The 26,850-nt window shown below is 36.0% G+C and overlaps 1 protein-coding gene across 3 annotated transcripts; it reads left to right on the top strand.

Annotated features, from left to right (window-relative positions):
- Positions 1-16,871: 16,871 nt before the first annotated feature.
- Positions 16,872-25,341, top strand: ATP6AP1_1 (ATPase, H transporting, lysosomal accessory protein 1; the record flags this gene model as incomplete). Of its 3 annotated transcripts, XM_012938614.3 has the most annotated exons (5): positions 16,872-17,154; positions 17,300-17,521; positions 17,559-17,790; positions 19,003-19,058; positions 21,594-25,341. In XM_012938614.3, exons 1-5 carry the CDS (start codon positions 17,150-17,152, stop codon positions 25,339-25,341), a joined length of 4,263 nt encoding a protein of 1,420 aa, XP_012794068.2. In that variant the 5' UTR covers positions 16,872-17,149. The 3 variants fall into 3 exon arrangements, with proteins under 3 accessions (XP_012794068.2, XP_051065975.1, XP_051065976.1); XM_051215470.1 differs by lacking the exon at positions 21,594-25,341 and having other exon boundaries at positions 16,872-17,264; positions 19,003-20,985; XM_051215471.1 differs by lacking the exons at positions 16,872-17,154; positions 21,594-25,341 and adding an exon at positions 17,155-17,264 and having other exon boundaries at positions 17,300-17,790; positions 19,003-19,451.
- Between the last annotated feature and the right edge of the window lie 1,509 nt (positions 25,342-26,850).

Here is a 26,850-nt window from a genome sequence, read left to right as displayed (position 1 = left end):
TGTTGTATTTGACTCATTCGATTCCGTTATTTACCAATGTGATTTAAGTCGTTGATTATATACAAGGATTGACGAAATGTATAACTCATGTACGATCATCACACAATCTAACTAGAATCAGATTCACAACGGCCATTAAAGTCTAACTTCATTGTACACCCATTTTGATTAATGTCTCTTGAACAAATACATTACACTTGAATAAATTGTTTTACCGAGTAAAATATCACCCCGCGAGATTCGAACCCAGGACCTACCAGTCTCGCTCTGGGAGCTTAAACAATTAGACCACTAAGCAGGATTGTGGATGCGCACTGTTGAGGAGTCCCATACTAGGACGAAACGGCCGTCCAGTGCTTCCAGGTTTTCCATGGTGGTCTAGCTTCAATCGACTCGTGATTTCAATCAATGAAATTAACGTTAATCAAATGTAACAATGAGTAAAACAATTTAATTTTGCCACTTTCATTACGTCATTATCATGTATTACATTAAAACTAACCTACTTCATTTGTTGTTTGTACTGATCGGCTAGGTGACTCTGTATATTGTTTCAACGCCTTTATTGATCATAAACAAAACACAAAAATACCTTGTTAGTGAAAAATAAAAGACACATTATGTAATATTTCTTTTAACAAAATAAACTAGTTATCAAAATAGGGGTTGTGAAGATGATTACGTTTTTGATTGAGATCATAAACTGATTGATATTAGACCAACATTGAAAACCTGGAAGCTTTGTGATGGAATTCTCGAAGTTCTAGTGAGAAGCCGTGACCAGTGGATCTAATCCGTGTCGGGTAGAGGTAGGTATCTACCTCAGTACAATGGAAGATGGCTGTGCAATTTTGGGGATTGATTGATGTTAGACATTACCATCACGGTATGCCGGCTCAATGGTCCAGTAAGTTAAGCGTTTGTGCGCGAGACTGAAGGTCCTGGGTTCGAATCCCGCGAGCGGGATCGTGAATACTCACTGCTGAGGAGTCCCAAGGTAGGACGCAACGGCCGTCTAGTACCTGCATGTTTTCAGTGGTGGTCTAACATCAGTCGGTTCATGATCTCAATCATGACCTCCGTTTACAGAAAAGGGAAGTATGGTTAACAACTGTTTGCTCTAACAACAGTAGCAGTCCAGAAACAATTTAACAAATTACATAATCCCATTTTTTTTCCTGATCTACTGACTTTCACTCACTGGGTTGAGTTTTACGACTGACTAGTTTAATCAAAACATCACTCACTTTTATCATCATTATCATTAATTATGACTTTACCTTAACTACTTATATGACTAGCTTTCCTGTGTATACATATACACTAATCTCAACTCTGGTCTTTAGTTTACTTGGTTTATGGTTTGTAGTTGACTTCAAGTGGCTCTCTACGCAGTGTTGAGGATTAGCCAGCTGGATATGTTTACATCTCAGTGTTGATTTTCACATAGAGAATCAAATTTAGTCGTTGTCGGTTTAAAAGCTAACGCATTATTCACCAAATCATCAAGTCCAAATTACCAATAACTTGGTCAGCTCAAATGAACTTACAGGTTAGTCTGTCATTAAAAGACAATATGGAAGCATCATTTCAGAACACATATATTTCATGAAAAAACTGATAAATCACAGTCCTGAATATTGATAACCATTACTAATGATTTATATTACCATCATTATGCTCTAATTCTTCGAAATGCTATCTCTTAACGAACTTCTATTTCAAATTCATTAAATAGAGTAAATGAAACGTTTTCCTTATCCTATTATTTGTCGTGAATTTCAACATTCAGCAGATGATGAGAAGAAGCGTCTAAACCGAGTTATAATCCATTTAATCTCTGAGGATCTTATTGTTCTTTTCCTGTGCAAAATAATCATACCTATTGTAAATCTAACTTAACACTCAATGACATAACACATTGGTGACCATGAAATTTCATGGAAGTTATTTTATTTTATTGTTGTTTTTCATGTTACACTCTTCTCATACAACGGCGAAATGAATGTCCAGTGCTGTTTGGTTGTCAATAGTATTTAAATGATGTCAGTTCGTGACAAAACGTACTTACTTACGCCTGTTACCCACAAAGGAGCATAGGCCACCGACCAGCATTCTTCATCCCACTCTGTCCTGGGACTTCCTTTCTACTTCTATCCAATTCCTGCTCATTCTTCTCATATCTGTCTACATTTCTCGAGCCTATGTGCTCTTTGGTATTCCTCTTCTTTCTTGACCTTGAGGATTCCATGTGAGAGCTTGCCTTGTTACGCAGTTGGCTGTTTTCCTCAATGTGTGTCCTATCCACTTCCAGCGCTACTTCCTGATTTCTTCCTCCGATGGAATCCAGTCTTTCTCTGAGAAATTCTGGCCAACGGATCCGAAATATTTTGCATAGACAGCTATTAATAAACACTTGTATCTTCTGAATGATGTCTTTCGTAGTTCTCCAAGTTTCAGCCTCATACAGTAGAACTGTCTTGACATTTGTATTGAAAATTCTGACTTTGGTGTTGGTTGACAGTTTTTTTAATTCTTAACGTTCTTCAGTTGTAAATATACTGCTCTTGCTTTACCGATCTGCGCTTTCACATCTGCAACAGATCTACCGTGTTCGTCAGTGATGCTGACCAAGTATGTAAAGGTCTTTACATCTTCCATATCTTCGACGTCAATTGTGACTGAATTGGTGCATGCTGTGTTGCATCAGAGAACCTTGCTTTTCCATTTGTTGAGACCTACTGCTGCTAAAGCTGTTGCCACACTGGTCGTCTTTCCCTGCGTTTGTTGTTGCGTGTGCGATAGAAGAGCCAGATCATCTGCGAAGTCTAGATCGTCCAACTGCATCCTAGCTGTCCACTGTATCCCATGCTTCCTCTCAGATGTTGACGTCTTCATGATCCAGCCGATCACCAGGATAAAGAGAAAGGGTGAGAGTAAGCAACCTTGCCTAACACCGGTTTTTACCCCGAACACGTCTGTCAGCCATCCAGTTTATGGCAAAAACCATCTATAGAAAAGAATGTGAATTGTTTTAAGGATTTTGTTTTCAATCGTTAACTACACCAGCATATGATGAACGTGACAAGACTTGATCAATAGAACAGGATGATCACTAGGGAAATATGCTTTAATGACATATCTCAAACTAAGGTGAAATACTGGACCGCCGTTTCGTCCTAGTATGGGACTCCTCGGCAGTGCGCACCCACGATCCCGCACCCCGCGTGATTAACACCGTTGGATGACGGCTCAGTGGTTTAGTTGGTTAAGCGCCTAAAGCGAGACTGGTAGGTCCTGCGTTCGAATCTCGCGGGGTGCGGGATCGTGGATGCGCACTGCTGAGGAGTCCCATACCAGGATGAAACGGCCGTCCAGTGCTTCCAGGTTTTCCATTGTGGTCTAGCTTCAATTGAGTCATGATTTCAACCAGTGAAATTTCTAAAACTTTCCACAAAACCCATTCTGATAAGATGAAATAGCTATCCTTTTTTGACTAGTTAATAATTAAACAAATAGTAAATGTCATATTTTATATAAAATCCTTACTTTAATACTTTCATAAGCTTTTTGATATCTTGCATTGCTTAATTCTAAATGCATTTCCAATTTATTATCATCCGTTTGTAAAGGAAATTTTCGATATTTATCCAGTTCCTATTAAAGATATTCGATGAAATGTAATGTGATTGAATAACCATTTGTATACGACCAAGATGATCTTTCACTAATTCATCAAGCATATTAATATCGCTTAAGGTAAATTTGAACTTTATAGACTTAATTATTACTTATAAATAGATACTTTTTTTAAGGAGAGAATGTCCTTGAACTGATCTCACAGTTTTGGTGACCTTAAGTATTCTTACCGGTTTGTTTGTTTGGTTTAAGAAAAAATAAACACACCTATTATGACGACATTTCTAATGGATCAATCAGTAAACATTGTTTTCAGATCAAATTTATTACTCATTACAGATTGATTCGTTTATTTTTAATTTCAATCTTTGATTCAATAATAAATAGGTTGTAGTGTGGCGTCACTACTACACAAAAACTACGTGCCAGTTAACCGATGAGATCCCCGTAAGCCAAATATCAGAAGGCAGTTGATGACTGTAGTCGAGATGTATTTGTTGGCGATCTCGTGGTATCGAAAGAATACCGAGATCGTGCCAGGTTACAAGTGCGGTTACTGAGCGTAACCGAATTCGTACAAGGTAACAATCAACGGAAGAATAAATGTCTTTTGTACAGTCAAACAAACAAGTACTGTAAAACAATCACTGGTGCAGTTGGTTATAATAATAATTGTCTCCATTAAACCAATAGCATTCTCTTGATGAAAGTAGTAGTAGAAAAAGTTTAAAATAGTGACAAAATATTGTTAGTATTGTAGGGTCAGTGAAATGTCGCTGAGTTCTAGCGAAATCATCCGGCAGTTGGGTCATTGAATGTCGAACAGATCGTCCATTCCTGTCAAGGTCAAAGATAAACAACGCGCATCAGTTGATCGTACGCCATGGACTGACCCATGAGGCGGTGGTCTTATTTTCGCTTGTATCTACCTTAACCAATATACTTCCATTATAACGTCCTCTATTTTATACGGTCTTCAAAGCAGCCATAGTATTTTGATACGTCGAGAGGTAATCCACGTTAGAAGCTGACCGCGAGGTGTGACTTTGAAGTTAGCTGTTTCGTCACAACATTCCTGTCTAAATCGAATAGGCCTCCAATCATTTGATGTAGATCATCTACCTTGGTGAACTACAGTATACTTTCCTATTAACTACTAACTGCAAGAATCAATTTTCAACTTATAGGTGGCAAACGAGAAACTCATCGCCATATATTGTAAGTAATATGTGTATCTTAGTATAGGTGTGAGCAAACCAATTAAATGAATTTCCGTTGTTGAAGATGTTTTTATGCCGATCATTGGCATAGAACTGATACAATACTACAACCTACTCATTTTCTGGTTGTAGGTTATCCCTGGTCACAATAGAAAAAATGATCGATCCGTCTTTCAAACAGACACTCAACAAATATCCCGAACCGTAAAAAACACGGCCAAAATTACCATGTGTAACTATCAACGTTAAACATCACATCGCGAATACAGGACCAGCTCTCGAAAAGCTAAGGTTGGCCAAAGAAGAATTCGAGCACATGGTAGACTTGGGAATTATTCGGCCATCAAACAACCTGCGGAGGTCTCCTTCGTATATGGTCCCTAGAAAAGACAGCGATGGCTGATATCCGATTGGTGATTATCGGCGAATTACCACGAAAATCACTACCGACTGCAGCACATTTACGACCTGAGAACCGCGTTAAAATTTGCAACTTTTTCTTGTCAACCGATATTGTTGGTGCATATTATCAAATTCCTATGTCAGCAGATGACATTCATCAAACCACTATCACCACTATCTTTGGACTCTGCAAATTTTTTCGTATGCCTTTTCATTTGTTAAATTCTGCTGGAACGTTCCGACGATTAATTGATGATATATTCAGAGGTATCAACTTTGTGCACTCTTATTTTGATGACTGCTAAATTGCATGTCCGGACAGAGAATCCTATCCATAACATCCAACGACTCCAAAACATACAGTTACTGTAAGTATTCAGAATTGCCAGGTTAGGACTGACTCCTTCGATTTTCTCGGGCATACTACCAAAGCTCAAGGTAATTGCTATCTAGAAAATTAAGTAGTCATCATTCTGGATTACCCAGAACCGACCTTTGTCAAAGAATTACACACGTTCAACGACGTGGTCAGTTTACATTGACGGTTCACATCGAACTACTCGTCTCTCATCAGACCCTTAACAGAACAGCTACATGGAAATGTGAAACTCATCAATTTTAAACGACATTGCAAAATAACATTCTTCACAGTCAATGAAATGATCGCAAAAGCAACTATGTGAGCACACATAAACATCGAAGCACCCATTTGTAGACGCAACCGACTTGGTTATCGGAGGAGTCCTAAAGCAATCAACAAATAACATCTGGCAACCTTAGACATTCTTCTCGAGACGATTGCAAGACACTGAATGGAAGTATAGCACTCTCGTTGGGGAAACTCCACTCATGTATTATGCTGTTTGTCACATTCAGCACTCTGTGGAAGGCTAAGAATTCGCTCTGTTTACCGACCATCAACCTCCCACCGTCTCTTTCAGCCCGTCTGTAGACGACTATTTCCTTTGAGAATCTCGACAACAGGACTACATCTCTCAGTTTCATTCAGGTATACAACACAGTTTAGTTACAGACCCCTTATCCTGTATAACTTGCTTCATCAGTTCCTTAGGTATCTACCTTCTCAAACTCACTCAGCTTCAAAAAGAAGACACTGATCTTCAGCACAAGTTCTTTTGGACAACCCTCAGGCGACAGGTCAAACAGAGGAGAATAGGCAAAGGAACAGTAGTGGTATTGGTCCTAACCGCACGATCCTCGGAGCTGAACATGAGGTAATTGAGAAGATTCATATTCATCATTTAAAATGGAGGGGTCACCAATGGTGAAGGCGGCAACAATTGCTTGGTTTAGTTTGGCCCAGCTTCACAGGCGTAGTCATTCTTGTGTAATTCGTACCTTTCCACATTAAATAAATATTGTTCTACTCTCAACTCAAATGTGTATTTCAGAAGTGCCAAACGTCGTATTGTTGATTTCCACCATATGACGAGTCAGTGTAGACAATGACGTGACTTCCACGTAGGATCTCATGGATTAGGTAGTCACATCATTACAAATCTACAATATCGGGATTAAGTCTTTCATTATAGTAGCACTAATACCAAACTAAGACCATAATTCCACATTGATGGGACCGACGAAAACACGCAGCCCGATGTCAATTCTCATATTCATTTTAGCTTTATCGATTAGTCTCCATTAGTCTCTTGACTAATGCTCACGTGTACTGTAGTATTATGATATTGATTAGTACTCAGCTTACTTTCTCTATCGATCCTAATAACTAACTAACTATATATATGTTTAGCTGTGATGGTTCACTTTTATGATTTTGGTAGCATTTATAGGCATCAGTGAAATAAACTTGTCAAAACATCAAGCGCTATCAAATATGTCCTTAATCGATGTAAATACACGTAGGCTAGCAATTAATGTAGGCAAGTTCTGTGCAGTTGTCTGGATATGATGCCTCACTTGGCTTTTTGCGCCATCTTAAACCATAGAATGTTCTCTAATATTTTTTTCTTCTGACCGCTGCCTGATTAATTTCCGATTTTTTAGTTTCTTTGAAAAACAACGGAGACAATGTTTAAAAAACTTACGATGGTTCATACACATATTTATCTGAACTCCTGAATTTGTACTGAATTGACCGAGTGACAAAACATCAACAGCATCAAGAACCCTGGAATTAGTTGTACTACTGTATATTTAGTTTGCTTCCTTTTCGATCTATGCCACAATTGGCGTTCTATATGCCAAATGTATTGGGTAATCTCAATCCCGAAAATAATCCAAGAGAGTTCTATCATTTTGCTGGATAACTTGTTATGCTTTCGATTGTTCTTAACATCTATTTGTTTTCAATTAGACTATCCATATATATGTCATATAGACCCCTTCCTAAACCGTCTGTCACATCAGTATATTTAATAGGTTTATACGACAACATACTACATTGAGAAAGTTTGCTGTTATCAGGCGGAGCATATTAGATTCAACATTATTCTGACACACTTTAATTCTAATTATCATTGCCACGTATTTATAAATGTCACTAAGTTAACTACAGCAACTTCTTACGGAAGGTCTATAATATCTGCATCATGTTTCTTACTGTATTTTCATGAGTCATGTCTAAATTTTTAAACTCTGTTGTTAGGTTTCTTAACTGTTTTGTATTCTACATTAACTTACACGTCCACCTTGCTTACACTGCATCATGTCATGTCTATGCCACTGAAATTTAATAATTATATGAACCGCATCCAACGTTTTCTACTAATCTCAGTGTAGGCGCTATTGCCATACGTATTTAAGTCTAATTGACATTTAACATAGTTGAAATGATAAGTTCACCTTATTAAGGTAACAAACTGCACTAGTATGATAACCAAACTATCACGTGGTTATTAGTTACCCAAGCGTTCAAAATAAATACTCTAGAGCACACTATGAAAGTGAACACTAAGTGAATAAATATTTCTGGATCGCAATTCGTACTATAATAGAGCAACTCGGGTTCGTTTATGTCAGAAACTTTTGATATTTCAGAATTACCTAAAATAACAATACCTATTTCTTACTGGCTAAGCCCTAATCAACACTATAACTAGTTATTCATAACAGTTTCTGGATATCGTCATGAAACATTGTTATGACTTGATAATCAGTCAATATGACTAATAAAATTGATGAAATTATTCGCAACCTCTGTCGGTAAACTGACTTAAGGATGTCATAAGTGTTGTTCTTTCGTGGTTATAATTAGCTATCATAGATGATTTCAGTAATGCTTCTCTATCACTTGCTCATTTGATAAACATATTAACAACGTGTCAGTATAATAACAGGTTTGGCTACACAATCATGCATGCAAACCCTCAGTGTAAGCAATCGATCGAATGTCTTGCAAATAGTAAACATCATTGTCGAACTTAATCCAACACTAGCTAAGGTTCATGCCATTAAAGATGCCACAAGTATTCGGAGCTTGACAACGCCTCAGCCAGTAACACCTTTATAATGGAACCATGACAACCCAGTCAAATCAGAAGTCAGGAGTGAAGAGGTTCAAATATATAATTAGAAAGTTATCGAAATGTCGAGGAAACGTTTGGTCTAAACTGACTAGTAGTTGAAATGGATTCGAAGCACGGCATATTCATTCGTGATCTGGTGCGGATGAGTGACCGAGAGCCTTCAGATAGCATCAAATGTGGAAGACTTACAGAGCTATTGATCATGGGGATTTATTTGCCACCACAACATTATCATGGATTTGGGATGGGTGTTTCACTCTCCTTAGTCAGAACTTATGCTCTACCCGGTAATCACACGAGCAAAACTCACTGTTTATCATCATGTAAAGATTGATTTAGCCGAAAGTATCGCACAATACTGTCTCCTATACTTGTGGCATATATGCATAGTTGATAACAACAGCTTATCACTCAATTTTATATGAATCTATATCAAACATAATACCTGTTACTGAAATGTAAACTTAATCACTCGTGACGTATTAATATAGAAAAATCGTTTATTGCACATCAAAAGGTCGAATCTAGAGCAGGTCTCTAGTGAGTATATTATTCGGTAATACGGAGAGAAGGTTGGTTAACCTGTGTTAATCCTGACAGTTTGTCTTCCAGCGAAGGTTCAGCTTCTCCTTGAAAATGTTAACCAATGGAGCCGGTACCACGTATTCGGCCAAGGCGTTCCAGTCATTGACCACTTGCTGAGAAAAACCGAACATCACTTTAAGTTTATTCGATCGCCATTCGTGAACACGTTTGCTATGACTTCCGAGATTATTAGTGCTAGAAAGAGCGAAATGATGAGACATTAACACCTAAATCATAATTAAAGATACGAAATGCCAATATAAGGTCATCTCGTGTCCTATGACACGACAAGGGGAAAAGGTTTAGGCGTTTTAAACCCTCATCGTAAGGGAGTTTAGAAAGACCATTCACTAATTTTGTTCCTACATGCTGAACACGCCCAAGTGAGTTAGTATCCTTTACCAGACATGGGCCAGTTGCTTGGATACATTACTCTAAGTGTGGTCTTACATAGGTGGAATATGAAATTCAAAACATTTTCTCGTCAAAGCATTTGAACGCTCGGCGAATTGACCATAACGCACGAAAAATTTGGCGGCGGCGGCGTTGCAATGCGTTGTTCTCTTCAAGTCGTGAAAGGGACATGTTGAAGAGTGTCGCGAGCGGTTTTGAAATAATATCCGCAAGAGATGACAGCAGCCGCGGATGTAACCCGTCAGGGCCTGATATCTTACAAGATTTGAGGCTGGTTATCAACGGAAGGACAGTTTTCTCAGTCACCTGTACAGATTCAATGGCTGATATCGGTGTGATTGGTACAAGAATTCGTCACAATAAACGTAGAGTAGTTTTCGCTAAAACAGTTTGAAAACGTCTCAGCTATTGCCCGACCTGATTCAGCTAGTAAATGTGAATTTTCGTGTAACAGCAATGAGGGAATACCATCACTACGTTTTATTCTCCGTTTAACATACTAAAACAATCGTTTTGGACAAGTACGGCTATCATATTTCATCTGTCTTTCGTAAATAGTATGTCATCTAGCTGTGATCTTTTTACATATATCCCAAACGTTTTGGTATTCACACTTAAATGATTCGTGTCCCGTTGACAAGAAAAAGTCCAAGAAATGTTTCTTACGTTTTAGAAGCTCTTGGACTTTCTTATTAATCCATGAAGGGTAATGTCATAGCCTACATGGTGTTCATGAGATGTACGGTGATGTTTCGGATTCGAATGTGGCCTTTAACGTATGTCATTCGTCTTTGATTGATTCATCCACACCGACCGATCATTCTGTCGAGGTAGCACATTCTCTTATTGTTGGGATGTTCGCCGGATATTGGGACAGGGTGGAGCAGATACATATTGTATACCGTGTGTCCGAAACTTAAATTAAAGTACGGTGTGATCGCTACTCGCTAGTGGGGGAAAGTGCCGGGTGTCAATAACATACTCACGGTCGTGTGCAAGGACAAGGTCCAACTGTGACGGATCATGCTCCAAGTCAGCATGTGTCGGTTTTGCGACACACTTTACAGGTGCACACTGATGAATGGTTGGTAGAAGGTCACTATCAAAACCCCCATCTGAAGCTGTAAGCTCTATCCAGTTGATATGCGGTTCGCCGAAATATCTAATGATGTGACAGCTTTCTGTCTTATTCCAAAGACAAATGTGTCTTAAGATAAAGTCGTCAACAAGACAGCACGGACTGCGGTATATTCCTCCTATAGTCACTAATCCGTGTCCAGATCTAATTGTGCTACATTCTATTTTATATGTACCACTAACATGAGCCTCCGATATGATTAATTGTATACGAAAGTGATCCCTGACATATAACATCATGTCTCCTCCCTTGCGACTTATGAATCTATCACTTCTAGTACAGATGTATCCTAGAGTGATAAGAGGACAGTCTATATCTAGGGTGAGCCAAGTTTCTGTGACGACAAATATATCGGAATTTAATTCATCCACCATCAAAACTAGCTCGGACGTTTTATTTCTAAGACTACGAGCGTTCGTGTATCACACACTTAAGGTGTTTGCGGAATCATTCATTCTATCCATACATGTCTCGGAAGCTTTGGCTTTCAAGACCTAACTACCCGAAAACCATTGCTGGTAAGGTTAATTTCGCCATTTACTTGCTAGTTCTTAACTCCGTAAGCGCATTCTTCCACTTGATACGATCCTCAAGCTTGAAGATCCTTCTTGTTGGGGTCTCACCTCCGACCCACTTTCCGAGTCGTATTACTTTGATGTTATGTACCCCTGAAACCTCTTCAGGTAGTACATTTATTATCACAGATTCCACTAACTGCGGAGCGTGTGCATGTTTTTTAGCAGGGTCATTGTCTTTTAACTCCTCTGGATTCCAAATAATTAAACTGGGAAGTAGTTTAGCTTCTTTTGAAATCGTGTTCATGGCTTTCGATCGTGACGTTAGACCCTTAATATTAACTACTGCCATCTTACGATTAGTTTTTATCGTAACAGAGTCATGAGAGTCGAGCTAGTGACTCACAACAATATTTGACGAGGCTTTACTTTGGGACTTTCGTAGAGTAGTCTTTGAGTTCACCAAGGACTTATCAAGTAAACTGTTGTGACGTGTGGATTGCAGGTTAGATGGACAGCGTATTATTGATCGATTACAGTGACACGTAAAACACGTAATGAACGGCCTAGAGTCTCGATTGGTCCCGCTTCCCTGTCTAGCCCAGCCAGTTGAGTCCAGAACGCAAGTCACAGCCTCTGAGATATGAATCATTATATTTCAGACATACTCTATTTATGTACCAACCAACCAGTCCACATCGTGCCTTAAAATAGAAAACAATTGTACAATATTTGACAAGTGAAATGAATATCGACCAATGGAAATGTCCATTTAATGTCCAAGGACACCATTAGACTTAACACGATAATTATTGGTATATTTCTCTGCACCCCTAACATAAACAAAGATCAGTTGTAGCTATATTTCCTACTTTTCTGCGTTTCCGCGTCATTCATTTTCCATCAGTGGTATTATTTACATTGTTTTGTTTGGATTACCGGTCGCTGGTGTAGCAACTTGGCCACCAATATCTAACGTTATGCCCCTCATTGATTATTTTGGGGTGGAAGGTTCAATTGAGGGCTGCACAGTTAGATATCTGAATTGTGTCGTGACAGTACTTACGGCACCGACGCAATCTTTACGATCAGTACCCATGTCACCAGCACAGCCCTCGTCAACCTTATTAGCCAACGCCAGGAGGCTAATTGCTTCCTGGATGAGTAATGTTTTGCTCAAGCAACAAAACATACAAAGCCAAAGTCGACCAAGTATGCTTTGATGCATTAAGTACACAAAAACACAATCAAGACACTCAATACAATATCAATTTAACTGGAAAAGATTCAGTTAAAGTGTAAACAGTAGTTTTGATGCGTAATTTACGATAAAAACAGTTAATTTAACTCAACAAGAAACAATACCACTTCCCTTTTAAATAGCGTGCAAACGTTCAAACTACACTCAGTAGAAATAACGTGCTACACTGCCTATGGGTTGCATAAGACTGTCGCTATGGACGGAAAGGTAGAATCATTACCTCAAAATTATAATCTTCCACACCAATACAAGGTCACCTTGCATTCTGAGGTTAGACAAGGGGGAAAGGTTTATAGTAACCGTCCATCATTGGAAAAGTTGGAATGACCCATTAGTATTATACTTCTCACACAATACATACACTCGAACATGTTATCATCCTTTTTAAGATATGAACTGGCTACTTCGACGCAATATACTGAGCGACGTCTGCAATAAATAATAGTAAACATTCAGAGTAAACAACTACGATAAATTATCTCAGTAGCACTAGCTTTCAGCTTACGTCCAGCTTTCTTTTAAAGAACGTAATGGAACCTGTGACAACTTTCTATTCCAAAAGGAATTTTTCGAGCCTAGGGGATTAAAGATACCACAGGTAATCGGAGTTTGACAACACCTTAACCTGTGACACCTTAATAATCAAAGAACAACAAACCAGTCAAACCAGAAGTCAAAAATGAATAGGTTGGAAGACACATTTCGAGAAGCGTTTGGCCGAAGCTGGCTAGCAGTTGCGAGGGATATACTCACTCATGATTTGGTGCAGGCGTGTGACCGTGAGCCATCAGCTAGGCCATATCCAGTGAAACGAATGAAGTCAACACCAATGTGGAAGACAAGACGATCTATTCGTTTCAGATATTTATTTGCTGCTACAGCTCACTCTCTGGCTACCGAGATAGTGGTGGTTCTAAGACATGATCAGCCGGCAGTTTAAAAGCGACGAGCCTACTGTTGGCAAATACTTCTGATAGCTTGCTTAGTCCATGAGCATCTGGTCACCTTTCTTCAATATAACGAGCCAAATAGTACAAAACAACGCTAAAAGCGTACGATGAAAATTTCTATTCATTGTATTCCTTGTTTTTAGTCGCCACAGGAAAGAAAGAAGTGAAAATATAGGTGAATATCAAAGTGAATTCGTGCTCACGTGAGGACACAAAATGTGTACAAAAAGGAAAAAACTGACATACGCAATCATAAATAAAAGGACGTAGCTTTAAAAATGTTGCACGATGAATTTTCTGATCTTTTTAAGAGAAAAGATGTACAAATATATGAGCACACTCGGAAAAACGTGTTTGACCTTGTTTTTGGCACAGCGACACGACCAAACAAGACAAAACATATCGCGCGATATCTATAAACGACAGTGGTATGATCCCTCGTTGAGACAGATTTACTGTTTTGCTCGTAAACTACGCATAAAAACTACTGTTTACACTTTCATTAAATTTATGTCAGTTAAAGTGGTATTCTACCTATGTGTATTGACTTTTCTGTTGTGGATTTGTTGCAGCAAAGCATACTCAGTCGACGTTGATTTGAATTATTCGGTTAAGGTTTGAAATTTTTCGACATATTCACTCTCGTGTTACCGTTTTCAACTAATTTTTAAGGTGGTCGGCTCTGTTCACAAATGCGGACAGTCATATACCTTATTCCCTGTGGAAGAAGAAATGCAATGTGATGAGTGTAAGAAGCGGTTCCATAAGATGTGCACCCGCTTAAATCTCACTGCCTATAAAAGGTGCTCAAAGCTAAGCTCTTATTGTCTTTGTATGTTTTGGTGTTCGAGCAAAACATTACTCATCTAAAAGGCAGTTAGGCCTCTGTCGTTGGGCACCAACCTGTTACCAGGAACATGTGTACTGATAACATAGAATGCGTTACTGTTGTCAGTGCTATTACAGCACGTTATAGAAACCCGACTTTACAACACACAATAGGGATTTCCATCACGAAACAACTAATTAGCGATTCACCATTAGATACTGGTCGCCATGTTGCTCCAGTAGCGACTGATGACCCAGAAAAATAAATTATTGTCCCGAGCAGTTCTAATGTGTATACTGCGACTGATAGATGACGCGGAAACATAGAACAGAAAGAAGTATAGTTAAAAATAGCGCAAGTTTAGTTGAAAATTCCTTGGTGAATTCAAATTCTGCTTTTCGGCTTACTGCACTAAAGTTCCTAAGTAAGAAAATATTTAACCCTATCGTAGATGGGAAGCGTTTGGTCTCATCAAAAATTGTAGAGAGATATCCGCTCACCCTTAACGACTCTGTTACAAGAAAGAAAAGCGGTAAGCTCCTAGTGGTCAAAAGACAGAATATGACATCACGATAGGAAGCCGTCATGGGGTTCAATGCTTCCGAGACATGTATGGATAGAATGAATGATTCCGCAAACACCTTAAGTGTGTGATACACGAACGCTCGTAGTCTTAGAAATAAAACGTCCGAGCTAGTTTTGATGGTGGATGAATTAAATTCCGATATATTTGTCGTCACAGAAACTTGGCTCACCCTAGATATAGACTGTCCTCTTATCACTCTAGGATACATCTGTACTAGAAGTGATAGATTCATAAGTCGCAAGGGAGGAGACATGATGTTATATGTCAGGGATCACTTTCGTATACAATTAATCATATCGGAGGCTCATGTTAGTGGTACATATAAAATAGAATGTAGCACAATTAGATCTGGACACGGATTAGTGACTATAGGAGGAATATACCGCAGTCCGTGCTGTCTTGTTGACGACTTTATCTTAAGACACATTTGTCTTTGGAATAAGACAGAAAGCTGTCACATCATTAGATATTTCGGCGAACCGCATATCAACTGGATAGAGCTTACAGCTTCAGATGGGGGTTTTGATAGTGACCTTCTACCAACCATTCATCAGTGTGCACCTGTAAAGTGTGTCGCAAAACCGACACATGCTGACTTGGAGCATGATCCGTCACAGTTGGACCTTGTCCTTGCACACGACCGTGAGTATGTTATTGACACCCGGCACTTTCCCCACTAGCGAGTAGCGATCACACCGTACTTTAATTTAAGTTTCGGACACACGGTATACAATATGTATCTGCTCCACCCTGTCCCAATATCCGGCGAACATCCCAACAATAAGAGAATGTGCTACCTCGACAGAATGATCGGTCGGTGTGGATGAATCAATCAAAGACGAATGACATACGTTAAAGGCCACATTCGAATCCGAAACATCACCGTACATCTCATGAACACCATGTAGGCTATGACATTACCCTTCATGGATTAATAAGAAAGTCCAAGAGCTTCTAAAACGTAAGAAACATTTCTTGGACTTTTTCTTGTCAACAGGACACGAATCATTTAAGTGTGAATACCAAAACGTTTGGGATATATGTAAAAAGATCACAGCTAGATGACATACTATTTACGAAAGACAGATGAAATATGATAGCCGTACTTGTCCAAAACGATTGTTTTAGTATGTTAAACGGAGAATAAAACGTAGTGATGGTATTCCCTCATTGCTGTTACACGAAAATTCACATTTACTAGCTGAATCAGGTCGGGCAATAGCTGAGACGTTTTCAAACTGTTTTAGCGAAAACTACTCTACGTTTATTGTGACGAATTCTTGTACCAATCACACCGATATCAGCCATTGAATCTGTACAGGTGACTGAGAAAACTGTCCTTCCGTTGATAACCAGCCTCAAATCTTGTAAGATATCAGGCCCTGACGGGTTACATCCGCGGCTGCTGTCATCTCTTGCGGATATTATTTCAAAACCGCTCGCGACACTCTTCAACATGTCCCTTTCACGACTTGAAGAGAACAACGCATTGCAACGCCGCCGCCGCCAAATTTTTCGTGCGTTATGGTCAATTCGCCGAGCGTTCAAATGCTTTGACGAGAAAATGTTTTGAATTTCATATTCCACCTATGTAAGACCACACTTAGAGTAATGTATCCAAGCAACTGGCCCATGTCTGGTAAAGGATACTAACTCACTTGGGCGTGTTCAGCATGTAGGAACAAAATTAGTGAATGGTCTTTCTAAACTCCCTTACGATGAGGGTTTAAAACGCCTAAACCTTTTCCCCTTGTCGTGTCATAGGACACGAGATGACCTTATATTGGCATTTCGTATCTTTAATTATGATTTAGGTGTTAATGTCTCATCATTTCGCTCTTTCTAGCACTAATAATCTCGGAAGTCATAGCAAACGTGTTCACGAATGGCGATCGAATAAACTTAAAGTGATGTTCGGTTTTTCTCAGCAAGTGGTCAATGACTGGAACGCCTTGGCCGAATACGTGGTACCGGCTCCATTGGTTAACATTTTCAAGGAGAAGCTGAACCTTCGCTGGAAGACAAACTGTCAGGATTAACACAGGTTAACCAACCTACTATCCATGATACTGATGTATGATGTTGGAAGTTTTTTAAGCATTGAATGCCGTATGTAGCCCAATCTAAGGCGCTTGTTTAATGCGTCTTCATATGAGCTCTCTAAAACTTCTGTTTGTTGTAGTGGTATGTGGGTTTACTAGTTCGTGTACAGCTCAGAGGTAATGATATGTATATATATAACAATATTTTTAAGTCTGATTCATAAGGATAACTACATCTATTTTAATGTATCTGGTTGCTTGGCATTCTTTGCTCGTTCGATATCCGTAAAATTCGTTAGCGGTAAAGCAGCCAGTATCGTCCCTATACCGGCAAGTTCATTGTCACTTTCTCCACTCAGTAAATGCTCTGATCTAAAATCGTTGCTCGTTTTCACATCATCAAATGTTAATGAAATCTCCGACCTTAATGTCAGGTAAACAAACTAATACATATTTGATAATATTTAACAGCTTGGGTTTTATCAAGTCTGGTCGTTATTGGAGTGTGTCTGAATCATCCGTTAGTATCAAGTGTCAATCGGGTTCCAAATCATGCGTCAATGTAGCTGGAAATCCCTTGGTTATGAAATGGGCTGGAGCCCCTATCAATCTTGGTTACAAGTGCACTAAGCCTTCAGCTGCACCAGTAATCTTACCGTCAGATTCTGGGAATTCAGTTTCTCTTCAGTTTGCTAGCATCCAGGTAAGTAATATTTTCGTTGTTTTTCTCCATAATGATATTCTTATCAAAATTTAACAAATGCGATGTCTTCTCGACTAACGAAAAACCTACCATCGAGTTGATAACAACTGTATTGATCGATTATATTCTACTGACAATGATACAGTTACCACTCTCCACTATTTTACTGTATAGGAATTTAGGAAGCCGGGTCCAGGTTCATACCTTCGATTATTATTCACATATTTCTTTGGAGATAGGAGGTTGATTCTTATTTTCCTGATCTGTTTGTACCACGTCTAATTTCTTTTGTTCAACCGTACTTTGAATACTCAGAATACTTTCAGCCTGCATAAACCTACCGTGTTTTGATCTTAACGAGAAAATATCTCTTTTTTGGTCACTTGAGGGCAGCTGAAATCGATAATTAAGTTTCTTGGCCTTGTCTGTGTATTACAACACAAATCTGTCATCGTGTGTTAGAAATGTGTTCATTTCATTATACTTCCAGTCGGGACCTAATTATCATCGTGATGGGGATTGTCATGATCCTATATAAGCAGAAAAATATGACTCAATATTTTCTATTTACTTAAGTGGTGTAATTTGGGTTTATAGTTTGTAACATGCGTTTAGTAAGTTTCAGGTGGAATATTTTATCGAATGGTTTCTTGTGCTATGGGTCCCGTCTACCATCTTACATCAACTAGGTACACGTGATATCGAGTCACCTAGGCTAGTGGTTATATTGTAACTTGATCATTGTGATTCGATTTTCGCTAAGAAGGATGTGATACACATGACATTAGTTAATACCTAGTCGTAAACTTAGCTACAAGCCCAATACATGTATGACATAGCAATACTGTCCGTTTCCCAAAACCAAAGTAAATTTGACGGGGTTATAACCTGACTCTTACTGGAAATTGAACGCCCAGGGTTATTACTATAAAGTCTGATTCTGTTTAGTGTTTCCAATCGATCTGTAATTAAAACTCTGAAATACTACGTCTGTATCTTATCTGTCAGTCCACAACAACGATCCATCTAATCTCATCTGGAGACCCTGACATTTCTAATCTGCCTTGATGTCTCGCTAAACAATAACAAGAAACTGTAGTTGCCTGTCGTTAGATTACTCAATTCCGCAGTGTCCAGATAGCCTGTACTTAAATGCTTGATATTATTTCCGACATGGTTATTCACTATAGTTACCTACATTTTTTGTTTTAGGTTCAACCATTCGGCGTAAAAGATGGTGTGTTTGGTGATGTCACAGATTGTGTCGGGTACTTCAGTATTGGTGTTTGGTCATCGCTGATTGTTTCCATTCTTTTGGTTTCTATTTTAACATATGGTTTAGTTATGTTGGCATCTGTACAGCCTAGTGAAATATATGAAGATCCTAAAAAGAAAATGATTCAGCTGGGTGCTGATAACTAAAAAAACACAAGTTTTGTTCAAAGGGTGATAAATATTTATCTAATATAGATTTTGGTTCTGTGTTTTCAAGCATAATCCCTTTTGTATTTACATACAAAACTAGATATTGTTCTTGATTTTCTTTTTCTCTCAATAATGTTGCTGTGTTGTGTACAAGTCATATATTTATTAAAGCTCCATTTTGTCTTCTATTTATTTCTCACTGTTGATTGATCAGAAATATAAAAGAATCGAGTCAATTTATAATTTTTATCCAAACATCTTATAATTATCCTTATCAAATAGCCTTTCCGACCTCAATAGTATTAGCATAGTTTATTAATGCATCATACGCGGTGATTTGATGGTTAAAATGCTTGGCTAATAACCATTAGGCTTAAGGTTTGATTAGACTCAAACGAGAGTTAGTGGTTACAAAGTCAGCTGGAAATAGTTTGATGGATGACCGCGATTTCCATTTGTACTTTTAAAGTATTGTAGTCTTCATGTGTTTATTAAATGGACAAGTGTGTTAATGTTGTCTACGTACCCTTTACCTTAATAGGTTTTTGAAGGGCGAAGTTGCCTAGTCAGTAATTAAGTTATTTGTAAAGTTAATTTGCGGATGTGTGATTGGTCACATCTGAAGTACCGAGCTCCGAAGGTGTCGACTACCCCAAGGAAAGTTATTTGGATAATTCCATAACATTTTGATTTCGTTTCATCGACCTTGGTTTCAAAGTCAAATGTGATCAATAATTGGTGAGACGTGGTTTGTAGGTTTGTACTTGCATCATTCATTTTAAGAGTTGAGATACCTTGGTAGTTAGAATTATTGTCGCTAATCAACCCGTAGGAGGACGTTGACGGGCGGTGAAGGTTAGCGTACTAGTTATTAAAGCCATAAGGTAAAATAATACTTGGTTTACGAGAACTGATTACCTCAAAGAACTAGGCAAGCATAATACTAGGTTTATAATAGTGCTTATGGGGTTTTAGTTACAGTCAGATTTGTAACCAGTACTGCGACACTAGGTGACAGGTTCGAAGCACATATTTGCAAATAAACGTTATTGATCACCACGTAACTCTAGTCGAGTAGTGCTTCCTTTCGGTTGCCACCATCTGCTTAATGTCTTCATTCACTGAAGCGAATTGAGGTTCTTTGATATTTTAAATCCAAATTAGTTATTAGCTGAACTGAAACATTCTTAGAATTCAATCATTGTTCACACATGTGTAGTAACCTATTTTAATCAAGAGAACGCGATTAGTTTAATAGAAACAATTATTACTATGACCAATTATACCAGTGATTGTTTTACTGTACTTGCTTGTTTAACTATACTAAAGACATTCTTCCTTCCGTTGGTTGTGACGTTGCACGGATTTGGTTACGCTGAGTAACCACACTTGTACTCCATTGGCACGAAGTCGGTATTCTTTCGATACCACTAGATCGCCAGCAAATATATCTGGACTACAGCCATCAACTGCCTTCTGATATTTGTTTTACGGGGGATCTTATCGGTTAAGCGGCACGTAGTCTTTCTGTAGACATAGTCAACCGCGACTTGACAGCACACAACACATGTATGCGTACATGGATATAAACAGCAAGATGATTAGTGATATTGTCTTCTCATTCAGAAACACCTTTCAAGATGTTGTAATATTCATTTTTCATTCGATTCCAGAATGACAACTACATTTTTTTTTAGTCATAGAGACAGTGAATTCTTCCTTTTTTTTGTTTGTTTATTTTCTTCTCGTTATTGATTAAGTTTGTTTCTGTAGGCTAGAATTGTGGAATTTTTAATTTTCATTGGTTTATTCACTCCACAATCTTTTATAGGGATAAATAAACATATATTCCCAATCAATTTAATTGGTCAATTCTATAAAATAGACACAGGTATAACCTGTCATTTTTATATCTGTCTAGTCTACTAATAATTTTACATACTTCTTTACTTGTGAATTAAATTTTCATCCTAATCGGATAACTTTGTGGTTTATTTATATTAGTATATGGTATTAAACATTAAAACACACAACTATTTCTTGGTTCTATGATAAAACTCTTTTTTTTGATATTCACTTCCAAATGATAAAACGGATCATTTATTCAATGTAATCATAATTTTTGTTTTTGTTTACTTGATCCTAATTGTATACCTCAAATTGTATTCAATGATAATTGATTCCAATTTATTATTATTGAAAATTATTTCATCTATATATTACTTTATTCAATCATTATCATCTTATGCATTATTCCGATTGACATCGACGACGACGACAACGACAATATCGTCCTCCTCCTCGTCCTCCTCTTCATCGTCATCGTCATCTTTCTCATTTACTTATTCATTATATATTCTATTTTATTTATTGAATAGATTTCTATTTCAATATCAATATGTTGATGCAGTACAAGGATGTAGTATTTTTTATCAATTAGATTTTAAATGGAAAAAAGCATTATGTGATTCTGAATTAAATAAACTTCAAGAAATTCCATTTGATTTACCAATTAATTTAATTGAATTACGTATTATTCATCAATCAATTAAAAAAATTAAAAAAAATTCATCATTATATTCATTAATTCATTTAGAATTATTACATATTGAATCAAGTGAATTAAAATATATTGAATCGGATACATTTAAACAATTAATTTCATTAAAATCAATTAATTTACGTAATAATTCATTAAAATTATGTAATCATTATTACCATAGTGATGAATGTTTCCATAGTGATATATTTCATAATTTACCTAATTTAATTTCATTAAATTTAGCTGAAAATTTTATTGATTTTATACCAGATTCATTTTTCAATAGTTTACAACATTATAATTTAAAATTAAAATATTTATGGTTAAATTCAATGAAATCAATAAATGGTATAAAATTTGAATCGAATTATTTTATGAAACCATTAATACAATTACGTTTATTAGATTTAAGTTATACAGGTTTATATGAATTAGATTCATTGAATCAAATAGCATTGAATAAAATGATTTATTTAAATGAATTTTATTTAGGCGGTAATCCATGGTTATGTGATTGTAAATTAAATTGGTTAAAATTATGGTTTTTAAATAGATCATCAACATTTTCGTCAGCAATGTTAAGCTCTTCATCAGCAACATCATCATCGACATCATCAAATAAGATTCAATATCAACAAAATAAAACGAATTCCAATGGTCATATTGAATTGATTGAACCAATTTGTTATAAACCAGATCAATTAAAAGGCAAATTGATATTAACCAATAATCAATTGAATTCATTACAATTTCATGATTTATATTGTATTCCACAAATTTTTACATTAAATCAAAATCTTACCTTTTATTATCATCAACAAATGTTATTAACATGTGAATATTATACTACTAATATAAATGATTTATTATGGTATAAAAATAATCAACAATTATTTAAACAAAATACAACGCACTATTCTATTAGTTATGGTCAATTAGGCGCGAATTTTTATTCAAATTTATTAATCCCCATGACAACGGAACAAGATACTGGATTATGGAGTTGTATATTAAATAATCAATATCGTACATTATTTCATGTTACTATAATAAATTCTAATGGTGAAATACTTTACCCTAACAACAATGACAATGACAATGAGAATAAGGATTCATTTCTATATAAAGTATTTACATTATTTGGTAATAATAATAATCAAATCAATCATTGGATATATGGTAGTATTATAATCATCATATTATTTGTTATTTTAATATTGATTAGTATAGGAATATTTTGTTGTTATCATTCACAATCATCAAGATTAACTAATAGATCTATAGATGAAATCAATATGAAGAATTGTATATCGATGAATAAATCAAGATCTATATGTAGACGTCGATTGAAATGTATCAATGGCAGTCACCATCATCATCATCATCATCATCATCATAGTAACAATAAAAAGATCAAAGATGATTCAATAAGTAGTCTATTAGTAACAACAAATGATGAACAAAAAATCATTGATAAAAATGAATTACAATTAACAAACCATATGAAAGAGGATACAATTGTAACTTCTACCAAAATCATAACAACGACTACTATACCCAATTCAAATATCCATGTTAATCATGTAGAGAATAATGATATATTATCAAGTAGAAATATAGATGAGAATCGTTTATTAAATATATTTTGTTGTCCTACAAATTCAACACGTGATGTTCAATTAGTAACTATACCTACAACTAGTTCTTCATCAACTAATGTTACATGTTTAGATGGATCATTTCTACAAGGAACAGTTGTTACTGATGAAAATCATGTACTAGTATCTTGTGATAGTCCAGAACCAAAATTATTCATTGCTACAAATGGAATTACACCTTCTTCTAATATTTCTACATTAGATTTTTCTAATTGCTTACAACAACAACAACCATTGAATGTTATACCTCAACCAAGTTGTACTGGATGGGATACTAGTGGTGGTTATTCATCCCCACAATTCCCTGGAATTTATACATCTAGTCAAATAACTATTGAAACATCAAAACCGTGTCCAGTACATGGAATTATGAATTTGAAACCGATGGAAATTAATTGTGATATAACTACCAATACTACTATTGATAGTAATCATGCAAATGTTAAACAATTGCCAAATTATAAAAAAATCGATTCAATATATTGGGATCATTCTAATAGTTCAGCGATTTTAACTAATCCTCACTTATCCTATAACTTATCAAATTGTGTATTTTTAGATTCTCAAAATTATGGTACTATTACCAATGGTAGTAATAGAAATAGTGATCCTCAAAAGAATGAAATAGAAGTTATGCAAAATTATTCAAAAACTTTATCCTCATATCATAATATCAAGGATTATAGTTTATTACAAAAAGCTAATTTAAACGAATCTAATATACAATGGCCTACTGATTCACGATCTCAAGGAACCTGTCCAGTGCATGGAAATCAGACTTTAACACGAAGAAATAATCAATTAAAACACACTAATAAGGAAGATGTTACGTTAGGGAATCGCAAAAATTTAAAAAGAAATCATCGAAGTAAATCTATCATTCGTGAACAATCCAGTTATCTCATAGATCAATGTCACCATGGAACGGTAGATAATCAAGAAGCATCGATTTCCTCTTCTAATGAAACAAATGATAATGAAGAAACCAATATTCAGTTAAACAGTGTTCATAATGACCATTACGGTTTATCAATAACTTCTATCAAGCCAAAACAAATCATTTACACATCAAATGATGAAACAGAATCTCAAGGTGAAAGTTCTCTTTCTGAAAAATCGTTACATAGTGATCATTCATGTACATCTTCAGTTTCATCTTCGACAAATTCAACTTCCTCAATAAATCAACATTTCAAATATATTTATCCATCAAATCAAACAGGACTTAATTCAATCTGTTCATCCTTATCAAATCAAATCAATTTAGCAGCGGCGGCTGCTGCTGCTGCTGCTTCAACTAATACTACTACTGATCTAGTACAACAACAATCTCCACCTTCATTAGAGTTTTGTCCTTCTCCAGAATTATTAAGAAATCGACCGAATAGTACAAATAGTTATTCACGTCATCGAAATCATTATGATATATTGAATAATTTGAAATGTCCTGTACATTCCTTAACAATAAACCGTAGATCATTACCACATAAACTATTCTATGATGCTTATAATCACCGTGAAAATATGCGTCAACATAATTATGATCATAATAATAACATAGGTACACTTCGAGTTACTACCTTACCAACACGATTCAGGAAAGTCAGTTATAATATTAATGATAATAATAATAATAATAATCGTAGTAGTAGTAGTAGTAGTGGTAGTAGCAGTACTACTAATCATAATAACAATAGTAGTATAATTAATCATATGGCTTCCATTAGAAAATTCGCTAGTCAACATACTATTCAATCAAATTATTCATCATCTTTATGTTTATCTACTACACAAAGTTTAGATAAATTTAATAAATCTTTACAAAAATCTATTCTACGTCCCGGTTCTAAACATAAATTAGATACAGAAAGTGATTCCGATAATAATAATAATAATAATAATACATCAGAAGAAAATAATTTCTAATTTTATTGATTTTTATCGATTATTATTTAATATGTACAAAGAAAAAATGTATTAGTATCCGGGGTGGGGAAATTTCCCTATATATACATATACATAGGGAATTCCCCCCGGATACCAATATATATATATGTAAATGTTTATGATGTAATTAATAATTGTCTTTTTTTAAAAAAAAATTGCCGCCACATTTTAAATTTCATTCGCTATCATGTACTTATTATTATATTTAAACAAGGGGGGATATTGATTTTTTTGTTTTTCTTCTTGTCAACATTAGATTAGATTAATTTTCATAATATTCTTTCTAAATAATAATAATAATAATAATAATAGTAATGTATTGACATGTGAACAATCCATACTACTTTTATTGCAAATCAGTAAACAACGATTAATAAAGAAGTTATTTATTAAATAAACAATTCTATAATTAGTAACTATGTAAACACTTAAAACTATTTTAATGAAATCATGTACATACATTTTGTTTTTCTTTCTTTTATTCTCTCTTTTATGTTTGATTAAAAAAAAAGAAAAAGAAATGAAAATATACATTTTGGAGAATGTTTTTTTTCTTCTTGTTTTTCTCTTTCTTGATTTCGATTGAAATTGTTATTTATTTTCAATTTGGAAAAGATAGTCTTATAATTTGTGAACCTGTGTGCTCTGTTTATTGTATAACGCAATGATATCACCAATCAGAGAGCAGCGATTTATCGATCGGACCAATGATGCATAATACTTGTACGAGTAGTCTGGAGTCCTTATTGGTACTGATTCCCGCCTAGACCTGTCTGTTAAGTCCAGAATACCAATCTCAACCTCTGTGATATGAATCATTTATTTCAAACATACGGGGTTTATATACCAATCAAACAGACTACAACGTACCATAAAATAGAAAATAACATTTATACAATATTTGACCAAAAATGGCTGTGAATGTGGGAGGTAGTAATTAATAGACAGGGCATAATTCAAGAATGGTAGATCTTATAATAATAGTTCATAGGTCAAAATAAAATTCATAATACGAGGGACATGAATATGAACGATTTAGTTATTTAACAATTATACGATAAAAATATACGCATAGTACTGGTCCATAAACGGATCCCAAAAATTATCATTGATTATTCTTATCGGGATATAACAGATAGGAGGTTTGATGGTCTGTATTAGTCTTGGAAATGATGATCTGTCAGTTGATCCAGCTTTCTTTTGAAGAAGTTGACAGATGGAGCTTCAATCACGTGTTGAATTAATGAATTGCATTCGTTGATGATTTGATGAGAAAGTTGATAGTCAGTTGACAAGTAATTTGTTCTGGGCTTGTGAACTATTTTTGAAGTATCTTCGTAAATTCTCTGTTTTGGAAGACAAGAAAAATGAGGACATATTAGGTGTAAATTTATTACTAAGTAATTTGAAAACTGTAATCAAGTCACCTCCAGTTCTTTGATACGATAACGGGAATAGGTTTAGTTTAGCCAATTGAGCATCATATGG

The sequence above is a fragment of the Schistosoma haematobium genome, chromosome 4 (assembly GCF_000699445.3).
Source record: "Schistosoma haematobium chromosome 4, whole genome shotgun sequence".
NCBI lineage: Eukaryota > Metazoa > Platyhelminthes > Trematoda > Strigeidida > Schistosomatidae > Schistosoma > Schistosoma haematobium.
This window is presented reverse-complemented; position numbering and strand designations above follow the sequence as displayed.